General features: G+C 45.4%; 1 protein-coding gene across 1 annotated transcript in view; it reads right to left on the bottom strand.

Annotated features, from left to right (window-relative positions):
• LOC124613836 overlaps positions 1 to 13410 on the bottom strand; it is a 185801-nt gene that overhangs the window by 93398 nt on the left and 78993 nt on the right. The window contains exons 4-7 of the mRNA XM_047142558.1: positions 13106 to 13233; positions 5761 to 5864; positions 5572 to 5622; positions 547 to 666 (exon numbers count right to left, since the gene is read on the bottom strand). Coding sequence (XP_046998514.1) covers positions 547 to 666; positions 5572 to 5622; positions 5761 to 5864; positions 13106 to 13233 — 403 coding nt within the window. The remainder of the gene's footprint in view (positions 1 to 546; positions 667 to 5571; positions 5623 to 5760; positions 5865 to 13105; positions 13234 to 13410) is intronic.

Genomic DNA, 13410 nt, shown 5'->3' with positions numbered 1-13410 from the left:
ATGTTCTTGAATCATACGTGGAGAGAAATGGAATTCCGAGTAGACATCTGTGGCACTAAGAGTGCACACATTGATATGTGCGAATGAGGAAACAAAACTTTGTGAATTACCTTATCGCATGCTGATAATCATATGTTAATATCTAGTACGGGTTTAAGGGTATTACAATGACAAGCTGTAAAGATAATTTATAGCCATCGTGTATTTTCTTCCTGCTACATGGAAAAAAAATGAAAATTTGTGGTAACGTACTGTGGGACGAAACTGCTGAGGTCATCGGTCCCTAACTTAAACTACCTTACGCTAAGGACGACACACACAGCCATGCTCGAGGGAGAACTCGAACCTCCGACGGGGGATGCCGCGCGGACCGTGACAAGGCGCCCAAGACCGCTCGGCTACCCCGCGCGCTTCCTGCTCGGTGGAGTCACAATGCGGTGAGAATTTACAAGTAAATGTTGTCGTGTAAACGAGAGGTTGTCAATACTGAGGTGAAAATCTCGCGAAGAATGCAATAAGCCTCGTGAGGGACGAATGGGACCTTACCTTGAAGTCGGCCTCCTTGCGGTCGATGGCCTCTGCGGCCTCCAGCACCTGGGAACGCATGTGGGACAGCTGGTCCTCCAGCGCCGTGGTGTGGCTGGACCAGCAGGTGTCGCAGAAACTCTGCGGAGTAGACGAGCAGCGGTTCCTCTTACTAGCGGCAGGCTTTCACAACGAACTGATTATTGCTATAATGAACAGGCAAAGAGTCCAGTAAAATCAATGAGATACTTAGAAACCCAATGGAAAATAAAGTCGTACTCAGTTATTCACTAGGTGACAATAGACATAGGATACGTCGTAATATCGTGTCGAACCTACTTTTTCCAGGCGCAGAGCAGTATCTCATCGTGGCATGGACTCGATAAGTCGTTGGAAGAAAATATTGAGCCACTCTGTCTCTACAGCCGTCCATTATTGCGAAAGTGTTGCCGGTGCAGGCTGTTATGCGCGAACTGACCTCTTGATTATGCCCCAGAAATGATCGATGGGATTCATTTCGGGAGATCTGGGTGGCCAAACCACTCGCTCGAATTGTCCAGAATGTTCTTCAAACCAATCACGAACAACTGTAGTCCGGTGGCAGCCGCATTGTCATACATAAAAAATTCGGTTATTGTCTGGGAACACTAATTCATGAATGACTGCAAATGGTCTACAAATAGTTGAACATAGCGATTCCCAGTCAATGATCGGTTCATTTGGACCATATAAGCACAGACCACGCCATTATGGAGGCACCACCAGCTTGCACAGTGCCTTGTTGACAACTTGGCTCCATGGCTTCATGGGGTCTGCGCCACACTCGAAGCCTCTCATTGGCTATTACCAACTGACTCACCTGACCTGGCCGCGCTTTTCCAGTCGTCTAGGGTCCAACCATTGTAGTCACGAGCCCAGGAGATAAATTGTCAGGTAGCAAGTCTCTCTTCAACACAAGTCTGGCGTTACAGTGTAATGAGACAAAGACCAACCCAATGTTAGTCTGAGTGTCTGAGGCTTTCAGCAGCAAGAGATTCTTGTATTGATACATTGTGCCTTCCAGGATGACGACATCACTCAGGGAATGCCCGCAGACTGGACCCATCCGATGACTGTTGCTAGGTGTATGATTTCAGTCGTTTCACGACTTTCATACCCACGGCTGTGTGTTCAGTGGAGCATAAAAGATAATTTATCTGAAAAGATCACGTTTGGCCACTCAATGGAGTCACTACCATCACCTTTGGGCCAATTATGGATGGCGCCAATCTGCTAAGCATGGCATGTAGTACCCACGAAGGCACGCAAACAGTTTATAAGTTCAGCCACTTTGGAAATGCTTCCACCCTTGGCCCAGAAGCTAATTATGATGCCCTACTGGAAGTCAGACGAATCGCTCCGTTTGCACATTACGACGAATGGACTGTTTCTGCCCCTCCCTGCTGCCTCCCCCCCTCCCCCCCCCCCCCCTCCACGCCCCATGACACTGTACAGGGTGTTTCAGGAGTGATGGTCAATATTGAGCAATACGATAGGAATGATCATTCGAAGCGAAAAATTCAAGTAAACATAAGCTTTAAAATGCAGAACTTAAGAGCTATGAGCAATTCTTGATCTTCGATTCTGTGCAACAATCTCTTCTACTGCAAGCTCTTTGGTTTCCATATTTTGTTTAGTGGTAGTATGAACGAAAACAAGAAAAAAAGTCCATTAAACATGTGCTCTAAACTGCACAGCTTAGCAGTTACGAGCACTTGTTCATTAGGAGAGCTGTCTTTCAATGCAGTGAAGGTGAACAAGTGCTCACAGCTCTTAAGGTATACGTTGTAGAACACATGTTTACTGGACATTTTGTTTCTTGGATTGGTTCATAACGCCACTTCCCAAAATTTGGCAAGCAAAGAGCTTGCAGTAGAAGAGATTTGTTTCACAGTATCGAAGATGAAGAATTGCTCATAGCTTTTAATATGTGTTTTAGATCCCATATTTACTTGACATTTTTGTTTTAAATGATAATTCATGCCATGTTCCTGTTGTGGTCTTCAGTCCAGAGACTGGTTTGATGCAGCTCTCCATGCTACTCTATCCAGTGCAGGCTTCTTCATCTCCCGGTACCTACTGCAACCTACATTCTTCTCAATCAGCTTACTGCATTCATCTCTTGGTCTCCCTCTACGATTTTTACCCCAAACGCTTCCCTCCAGTACTGAACTGGTGATCCCTCGATGCCTCAGATCGTGTCCTACCAACCGAGCCCTTCTTCTAGTCAAGTTGTGCCACAAATTCCTGTTCTCGCCAATTCTATTCAGTACCTCTTCATTAGTTACATTCTTCTGTAGGACCACATTTCGAAAGCTTCTATTCTCTTTTTATAACTAAACTAGTTATTGTCCGTGTTTCAGTCCCATACAAGGTTACACCCCACACAAATACTTTCAGAAAAGACTTCCTGAGACTAAAATCTATACTCGATAGTAACAAATTTCTCTTCTTTAGAAACCCTTTTCTTGCCATCGCCAGTTTATGTTTTGTAGCCTCCCTACTTAGACAGTCATCAATTACTTTGCTTGACAAAAAACGGAAAGTCGTCAGCTAATCTAATTCAGTCAGTATCACCTGATTTAATCCGACTGCATTACATTATCCTTATTTTTCTTTTGTTGATATTCATCTTATATCCCCCATTCAAGACACTGTCCATTCTGTTCAGCTGCTCTTCCAGATGCTTTGCTGTCTCTGGCAGAATTACAATGTCGCCGGCAAAGCTCAAATTCTTTGTTTCTTCTCCATGGATTTTAATTCCTACTCCAAATTTTTCTTTTATTCCCTTTACTGCTTGCTCAATATACAGATTAATAGATAATATACAGATTTATAGATAATATAATAATGTTAATAGATAATATACAGATTAATAGATAGGCTACAACCCTGTCTCACTCCCTTCACAACCACTGCTTCCCTTTCGTGTCCCTCAACTCTTATAACTGCCATCTGGTTTCTGTACATATCATAAACAGCTCCCTGTATTTTACCCGTGCAACCTTTAGAATTTGAAAGAAAGTATTCCAGTCAACACTGTCAAATGTTTACAATAAGTCTACAAATGCCAGAAACGTAGGTTTGCCTTTCGTTAACCTATCTTCTAAGATAAGTCGTAGGGTCAGTCTTGTCTCACGTGTTCCAACATTTCCACGGAATCCAAACAGATCGTCTCCGAGGTTGACTTCTACCAGCTTTTCTATTCGTCTGTCATATCCATGAATATTGACCATCTCTTCTGTATACACCCTCCATTCCTAGCACTGTCGCCTGTTGTCTGTGAATGGTTACTGCACATTCACATCGTACACAGCTGGTGATCTCGTTAATGTACAGGGTAGGGTGACACACGGGAGACGGACGGTTTTGAACTGCGTAGTACTGAGGGCGCGGTGGTGGGAGGTGGTCGTGGTGGGGATAGTTCTGATCCACACAAGACGCCTTCTCATTTACTCAGTCACTATGGAACAGTGGGACTTGCAACGTCGAGTGTTTGTCTATGACAGTTTCGTGAAAAGTGGTGAGTCTGTTATTGCTACGCAGCGATTGTTTCGTGCGCTGTTTAATGTCGGTCGACATGGAGCTGTTCCGAGTCGTAACACAATCCTCAGATGGGTGGAAAACTTCAGATCAACTGGAAAGATACTGGATAAGAAGCATCCTGGCCCGAGACGCAGAGTAACGACACCAGAAAATGTTGAGAGGGTGAGGCAAGCGGCAGTCAGAAGCCCAGGACGGTCAGCTAGACGTCATGCTAGTGAGTTACGAATCAATCGTGAATCGGTTAGACGAATTTTGCATAAAGAATTAAAATTCCATCCCTACGAAATACTCATTGTCTAAAAACTTAAGGAAACTGATTTTGCTGTACGAGAAGACTTCGCTTACAGAATGCAAGTGATTTTGGGATCGAATGAAAATGAAATTTTTTTGGTAAGTGATGAAGCTCATTTTCATTTGAACGGGACCGTGAATAAGCAAAACCTACGTTACTGGGCTCCAGAGCATCTAAACCTTATCCACCAGTGTCCTCTACACTCAGAAAAAGTAACAGTCTGGTGTGCTCTTGGCTCTGTTGCCTTTTTTTTTTTTTTTTTCCTCCAGAGAACGGGGCCACAGTTACTGTTAATTCGGTTCGTTACATTCGTATGCTTGAAACATTCTTGAAAACAGAACTAAGAAGGCGAGGAATCCCTTTAAAATGCGTTTGGTTCCAGCAGGATGGGGCAACGTCGCACTCCGCTGACACTTCAGTGACGGTTCTTAGACGCATGTTCCCTGGCCGGATTATCTCACGTTTTGGCAATTTTCCTTGGCCTCCCAGGTCTCCCGACTTGTCACTATGTGACTTTTTTCTGTGGGGGTACCTTAAGAACTGTGTCTATAACCACAAAGCACGAAATTTGGACTAGTTGAAGAATGCAGTGATTCAAGAAATTGCTGCCATCCCTACAGAGATTTTAGTCCGGGTGATGGAGGATTTTGAGGAGAGACTTGAGCCTTGCATTCCAAATGATGGACATCACCTTGACGACACTATTTTTCACAAATAACTTAGTTAACTAAAATGGCAAATAATGAGCTTTGATTTTGTGTAAATTTAGATGCATTAATTTTAAAGTTGGCTTAGTATTACTTCATTGTTCAAATGTTCAAATTTGTGTGAAATCTTAATGGGACTTAACTGCTAAGGTCATCAGTCTCTAAGCTTACACACTACTTAACCTAAATTATCCTAAGGACAAACACACACACCCATGCCCGAGGGAGGACTCGAACCTCCGCCGGGATCAGCCGCACAGTCCATGACTGCAGCGCCTAGACCGCTCGGCTAATCCCGCGCGGCTATTACTTCATTAAAACCGTCCGTCCCCCGTGTGTTACCCTGTAGGTGCACCGTGTATGAAGACTCTGTCAAGTACTTAAGTGTCAACTGCAGAGCAGCTTTAACTTGTAATCGCCCTGTGTGCCACACAGTAGCTGCGGGCTCCAGGCCTTACTCACCTGGCCGCAGTGGTTGCAGGCCTGCAGCTGCAGCTTGTTCTGGTCGCCCGCCTGCTGGCCGCACAGCGAGCAGTGCGCGGGCGGCGAGGGGGCGGCGGCGGGGGCGGCGGCGGGGGCAGCGGCGGCGCCCTGCGGCTGCGGCTGCGGCTGCGGGGGCGGCAGCGTCGCGGGCGGCGCGCCCCTGGCGGCGAGCAGGCGCAGCAGCGAGCCCACGTACAGGTTGCCCGGCAGGTGGGCGGCGCCGCCCGCGGGCACCGAGCTCGCGGCGCCGCACACCGGGCAAGACACGCTCCCTGGGGCAGGCGGGCAGGGGGGCAGGCTGCACTCACTGCGTGCCTCGCACACACACACTCACACACACAGTTTCCAGTATCACCTAGCAGAAACTGAAGTTACGTCATTAAATTCTTTGTTCGTCTCAAGTCCCGGTACAGACTACCATCGCGCCATACTACTGCAGTATTCTGCTAGTGCGTCCAGCGACTCCAGTCGACATGGCTGCCGAGAACGTGGCGATGTGAATCAGTTTTAAGAGGCAGACATTCCATGTGGGCGTTGCACCTAAGCGGGTGCACCTCAGGCATACGATGCTTAAGAGGGGACGTTCGCGAAATTCACCGAAAATGTAAATTTTAAATTTACGTTTTACTTGCTACTAGAACACATTGACAATGAACTCCCACAATTTCAATGACGAAGTATTATCCGAAGAAAAATAATGAAATAGTTGGCCGGCCGGGGTGGCCGAGCGGTTCTACGCGCAACAGTCTGGAACCACGCGACCGCTACGGTAGCAGGTTCGAATCCTGCCTCTGGCATGGATGTTTGTGATGTCCTTAGGTTAGTTAGGTTTAAGTAGTTCTAACTTCTAGGGGACTGATGACCTCAGAAGTTAAGTCCCATAGTGCTCAGAGCCATTTGATTTGAAATAGTTGACGCGACCTTCCTGCCATACCTGCTTTTCGAATTTCAGCGGGATAACAACCCCTACAATTACAAGCAGAGGCTTCCAAATTGCATCCTCGATGTTGTCAAGCCCATTTACAAGTTTCTGGTCGATCCTGAACTTCTAAAGAAAAAAAAAATGGTTCAAATGGTTCTAAGCACTATGGGACTTAACATCTGAGATCATCAGTCCCCTAGACTTAGAACTACTTAAACCTAACTAACCTAACAACATCACACACATCCATGCCTGAGGCAGGATTAGAACCTCTGACCGTAGCAGCTTCGCGATTCCGCATTGAAGCGCCTAGAACTGCTCGGCCTCAGCGGCCGGCTTATAAAGAAATGTGTTGATGGCGAAGCCTGCAACTCTAATGAGTCGCCAAATTCACTGATTATGGAAACAGTGCCGTCACACCACATTTTCATGTTCAACAGTTGTCAGAATTGCAACTTATGATGCAGTTCTTGTATTTAATGATGGGAACGTACGGAGGATGAAGGTGTTAGAGAGAAAGGCCTTCAAATACGAAATTTTGCTGCAGCCGCCCACTTCAGACATCGTAGCGCCTACTGCATTGGCATCCCACTTCACGTCCAACCAAGACGGGATGCCTGCATCGCAGGGTGTATGTTCACCAGTTAAACCTACGTCATCTGTGTTGTCAACACAAATATTTACCAGCGGCCACAACACAACACAACACCAGGTCTCCTCAAAGGATCGCTAGGGATCGCTACCCGTTCGCTGAGCCTGCAAAACAGCTTCAGCAGAGGTCGCATGTAGACCAGGAGCTACTTTGCTACGCCAGGCACGTGATTGCAAATAGTTCCGGCAGATACATCCGCCAAACGGGCTTTATACGGCGCACTGCCAGCAAAGGGCAGTTCGACGCTCCGCTTGGACGTATACAGAACTGTCAACCCGGGAGCCACGGCGACATGCCTCTTCCAGCTGGCCGATGTCTTGCAGATGGACTTGGTATAGTCGACGAACATTTTGACATTTTTAGAATTGTTTGATTGTGGTCTCTCCTCGTGAAGAGTCAAGTCTTTTCTATTATTATTTGTTATTGTATATTGGTGACGATCTGCAGTTGGTATCGAGTCTGTTGTTCTTTTGGTGATTGTATTATTGTTTCGCTTTGGTGAATCCAATAAATCGTTTTTGGACTTGTGTTTTCCGCCATTCTGTTCGCTAGCGCAGATATTTCAAATTTCACTCAAGACGTATTGAGAAGAGTAGGTTTGAGGCGCCTCTCTGTAGCTGAAAAGTCATTTGAAAATCTGGCAAAGAAAAGAAGGCATAAAACAGGAAACCAGCAGAGAAAACTTTGGGGGAATGAGGACTCTGAGTTTAAATCTGAGGACTTTTGAATAGGTAGCATAAGAAAAACACGTCTGGTTGAACTTTAAATTCTTTAAATTAAAAGGAAGGTCAGCGTTGGCCATAATATTGATGTCTTATTGATAGCAGAATCGATTTTCGATCACATAGTGATCATCCTCAGTGCTGATATGTACAAATTAAACTCAGACACTGGTATCAAGTTATCAACAACCAAAACTGAGAAGCGATCACAATTGTACATATCAGCACTGAGGATGATCATTATGTGATCGAAAATCGATTCTGCTATCAATAAGACATCAATACTACGGCCAACGCTGACCTTCCTTTTAATTTAATATATATGGTCGTTATGCACAAGCACTCCATGGAGTCACCAATCAGTTTAAATTCTTTTCTGAAAATAATGTTTTTGAAAGTTCATCAGAATCTATGAAGGCCAGAATTATGCATTTTTGTTCACTTATTTCTACAAACCCAACAAATATTATTTCAAGAAAAAATTTTAAAATTTTGAGTGTAAGCTGAGGTACGAAGCAAAGTGCTGTGAATTCAGCATGAATTTTGTATTTTTCTTACAGAAGTATAATTAAGAAATTATTAAAATTCTCCTATTCGACATATTCAAAACACCTCATCAGAGAAGCTTACTACATGCAAAGGGATTAAACATAGAAAATTTTGTAGAAGCTTCTTGAATAGTTTCTGAGAAAATATTATTTTTTAAAACAAACTTTTTACATTTTATAGAAAAGTTAAATATATATAATCGAAGGAACTCAACAGTAAATTTCTTACTTTCATGTAAAGCATGGTACAAAATTTCACTGCCGCATCTTCAAAATTTTCTTTGTAGTGCATCTCGTAAATAGTGTGTGCTTCTCATGAACACCCCCTCTTTGTGTGCTGCCCAGTCACCTTGAGTTTTGTAGCTGCTTCCGTCATACTATTCATCGGAAGTTCACTGAGGCTTTTTGCGGATGATGCTGTAGTATATCGAGAGGTTGTAAGAATGGAAAATTGTACTGAAATGCAGGAGGATCTGCAGCGAATTGACGCATGGTGCAGGGAATGGCAACTGAATCTCAATGTAGACAAGTGTAATATGCTGCTAATACACAGAAAGAAAGATCCTTTATCGTTTAGCTACAATACAGCAGGTCAGCAACTGGAAGCAGTTAATTCCATAAATTATCTGGGAGTAGGCAATAGGAATGATTTAAAATGGAGTGACCATATAAAATTAATTGTCGGTAAAGCAGATGCCAGACTGAGATTCAATGGAAGAATCCTAAGGAAATGCAGACCGAAAACAAAGGAAGTAGGTTTACAGTACACTTGTCCGCTCACTGCTCGAATACTGCTCACCAGTGTGGGATCCGTACCAGATAGGGTTGATATAAGAGATAGAGAAGGTCCAACGGAGAGCAGCGCGCTTCGTTACAGGATCATTTAGTAATCGCGAAAGCGTTAGGGAGATGATAGATAAACTCCAGTGGAAGACTCTGCAAGAGAGACGCTCAGTAGCTTGGTACGGGCTTTTGTTGAAGTTTCGAGAACATACCTTCACCGAAGAGTTAAGCAGTATATTGCTCCCTCCTACATATACCTCGTGAAGAGACCATGAGGATAAAATCAGAGAGATTAGAGTCCACACAGAGGCATACTGACAATCTTTCTTTCCGCGAACAATACCAAACTGTAATAGAAGGGAGAACCGATAGAGGTACTGCAGGTACCCTCCGCCACACACCGTCAGGTGGCTTGCAGAGTATGGATGTAGATGTAGATGCAGAAGACAGTGCACGGTCGTAAGTCTATTGGTAACACGCTTGGGTGTACAGTGGAGTGGAGCAAATAAATAGGGACGCAGCCGTTTGACGTCAGGTGCTGTGGAAATCATGGGAAGGGGTGGGGGTGGGGGGGGGGGGCAGAGGCCAGCAGACGGCAGCGCTCCAGACTTGGAGAGGGCTCCTTGTTGCAAGGCACGCTTTAGGTGGGGACATTCAATAAGACGTCATTTTACCACATACTCGTAACCCGGCACGAGTTTGTTTAGCTATTACAGTTGAACTGAATAAAATTATAGCCATTTCCTTCTTTAGTTACGAATTCTTTCGTGGAAATTTTCGTGTTTTGTGTTCTTTCGGTGTTTGTTGCCAACGTCTGACGTGGTTACTTTCGTTAAGTTTGGAAGTGAAAAAGGTTCTTTCGAGTTTAGATAATCAAAGTTCACGCTCAAAATTGCGCAAAATAGATCAACTGAGAACTATTTTCTTCACAGTGGCTCACAAAAGCCCATAGCTCACAGCGACACAGCGTCGTACTCTGTGGGTCGAACAACACAGAAATCGGACGGTAGGTGACTGGAGGCGTGTAGTGTGGTCCGGCGGGTCGCGGCTTTGCCTCGTTTCAAACGCTGCACGGCGCCAGATGCGCCAACGGCCCAAACTTGCAGTGTGTGGAGGCTGTAGCATAGGCAGTGAGTGGGTGTTTGTCGCGTCACGACTTGCACTCATTAAGGATCCCGTGAACATGAACCATGACTACTCTTTCAGCTCTCTGTATGGTCAAGTGCTTCCCATTCCTATGAGTCGGCACTGGGTCCCCTCCCCCCCCCCCCCCCCCCTGTTCTCTCAATACGACACTACACTCTATGATCAATTGTCAATTGCGTGCACGAGACAGCTACATTTCAGGTCACCTGAAAAGCAAGCCACCACAATGGAGTAGACTGTAAACAGCACAGACATACTGGTATATTACGTGAAATGACTTACGAATATGTGGATTAGCTGCGTCAAAGAATAGCGATATCAGATGAGTACGAGGTTTCGAGGATAGGAAATGAAGTATCGATGTTTAGCGTATGGTGTGAACGATTTCGGTGAGGGGACGGGGACTGCGATTGGGTAAATGTGAATTCGCTCTTTAGTGAAAAATGATAAGAAAGGAGCAAATTCTATGAGGAAAGGAGAAAGAGGGTACTTGATTTGTTGGAAGGGAAGGTAATGAGCAAAGTGATGGAGATGAGAGCAGAGAGACGGTGGGGCCCAGTGTACTGAATTTATGGGATGCGTGGGGAATTTGAAGATGTCTAACGTGAGTAGGAGAGAAGAAGGTAAAGAAATGAACAAAGCAATCGATAGTCTGAGGCGGTCCATTGTCGCAACGGATATTACAAATTGGGAATGTGCTGATATCTTCGTGACATTGGTGGAGGTGGGAGGTTATTTGGTTTAGAATTTTGTGAAGTTAGGGAATGTGGATGTGTCAGTTCCCTGTAGACAATCATTTTGTGCCACAAGATACTCGTGCAGGTCCTCTGATATACAGGGTGTTACAAAAAGGTACGGCCAAACTTTCAGGAAACATTCCTCACACACAAAGAAAGAAAATATGTTATGTGGACATGTGTCCGGAAACGCTTACTTTCCATGTGTCGTACTTGTAAAGGCACAAGTTCTAGCAGCACAGGTAGAGTGTCCCGTATGAAATTATGATAACGTCCTCCATTGAGCGTAGGTGGAAGAACATGGGGCCCAATGAAGACATCACCAACAATGCCTGCCCAAACGTTCACAGAAAATCTGTGTTGATGACGTGGTTGCACAATTGCGTGCGGATTCTCGTCAGCCCACACATGTTGATTATGAAAATTTACAATTTGATCACGTTGGAATGAAGCCTCATCCGTAAAGAGAACATTTGCACTGAAATGAGGATTGACATATTGTTGGATGAACCATTCGCAGAAGTGTATCCGTGGAGGCCAATCAGCTGCTGATAGTGGTTCAAATGGTTCAAATGGCTCTGAGCACTATGGGACTCAACTGCTGTGGTCATAAGTCCCCTAGAACTTAGAACTACTTAAACCTAACTAACCTAAGGACGGCACACAACACCCAGCCATCACGAGGCAGAGAAAATCCCTGACCCCGCCGGGAATCGAACCCGGGAACCCGGGCGTGGGAAGCGAGAACGCTACCGCACGACCACGAGATGCTGATAGTGCCTGCACACGCTATGCATGGTACGGAAACAACTGGTTCTCCCGTAGCACTCTCCATACAGTGACGTGGTCAACGTTACCTTGTACAGCAGCAACTTCTCTGACGCTGACATTAGGGTTATCGTCAACCGCACGAAGAACTGCCTCGTCCATTGCAGGTGTCCTCGTCGTTCTAGGTCTTCCCCAGTCGCGAGTCATAGGCTGGAATGTTCCGTGCTCCCTAAGACCCCGATCAATTGCTTGGAACGTCATCCTGTCGGGACACCTCCGTTCTGGAAAACCTGTCTCGATACAAACGTACCGCGCCACGGCTATTGCCCCGTGCTAATCCATACATCAAATGGGCATCTGCCAACTCCGCATTTGTAAACATTGCACTGACTGCAAAACCACGTTCGTGATGAACACTAACCTGTTGATGCTACGTACTGATGTGCTTGATGCTAGTACTGTAGAGCAATGAGTCGCGTGTCAACACAAGCACCGAAGTCAACATTACCTTCCTTCAATTGGGCCAACTGACGGTGAATCGAGGAAGTACAGTACATACTGACGAAACTAAAATGAGCTCTAACATGGAAATTAAGCGTTTCCGGACACATGTCCACATAACATCTTTTCTTTATTTGTGTGTGAGGAATGTTTCCTGAAAGTTTGGCCGTACCCGGTATAGAGGTTGAAGGGAAGTGGGACTGGTAAGTAATAAGTAGATCATTAGATATCATAAGACAGAAGACAGGCAAGTGGAGGCATCTTGTGGTACAGCCTACAATTATTACTGTCCTGAGAACACAGTAGCTGCACCCGACGTGGGACAGTGTGGCATTGAGGTCGCGTGGGAGGCATCTGGAATTTCTGACATCTTACACAGAGAGCCGGCTTTGCGATGTCTTTGGTACACTCAGTGAGGAAACTGAAGTTTGTCTGCACAGACCTAAAGGTTATATGAAGTACAAGGATGAAGCCAGAACGTGAACTTGAGGCACTCTTGCAGTGAGAGGGAAGGTACGGAATTTGTTGTTAAGAGCAGCATAGGAGGGAGATCTGGATACAAAGGACGCAATACGGCGATCATAAATTTTCGACAAGAAGGGGGTTTAAGATATATACTAGTAATTCATACTTTTACTGCTTGTCAGAACAGTGAGAAACTGACATTAAGCATATTTGAAATATTCCAAAGTCGACATACACAGAAGAGTCGACAGGAAGTATGCAGTACTCACTTGCGTCCCTGGCGACTCTGACGAGACAGTCCTTGCAGAAAGAGTGCTGGCAGGCTGGCAGCATGCGGGGGTCCTTCATGCGGCCCTTACACAGCGGACACTCCACCAGCTGCTCCAGGGAGGCCGTCCTGCCGAAATCCCATCACCGACACTTACAGCTACAGCTGACTCATTTTATTGTGCGTGCATTCTGACTTGATAAGTGTTCAGCCAGACATGTTCACTTTTCTCTAATCGTTTGAAGTAGTGTCGTATATTTCCCTACGTAGGGTACGGCAGAACATATGGTACTGTCAGATGCAATG

Source organism: Schistocerca americana, chromosome 4 (genome assembly GCF_021461395.2).
Source record: "Schistocerca americana isolate TAMUIC-IGC-003095 chromosome 4, iqSchAmer2.1, whole genome shotgun sequence".
NCBI classification, from domain to species: Eukaryota; Metazoa; Arthropoda; class Insecta; order Orthoptera; family Acrididae; genus Schistocerca; species Schistocerca americana.
Note: the sequence above shows the minus strand (reverse complement) of the source record. Positions and strands in the feature narration are given on the sequence as shown.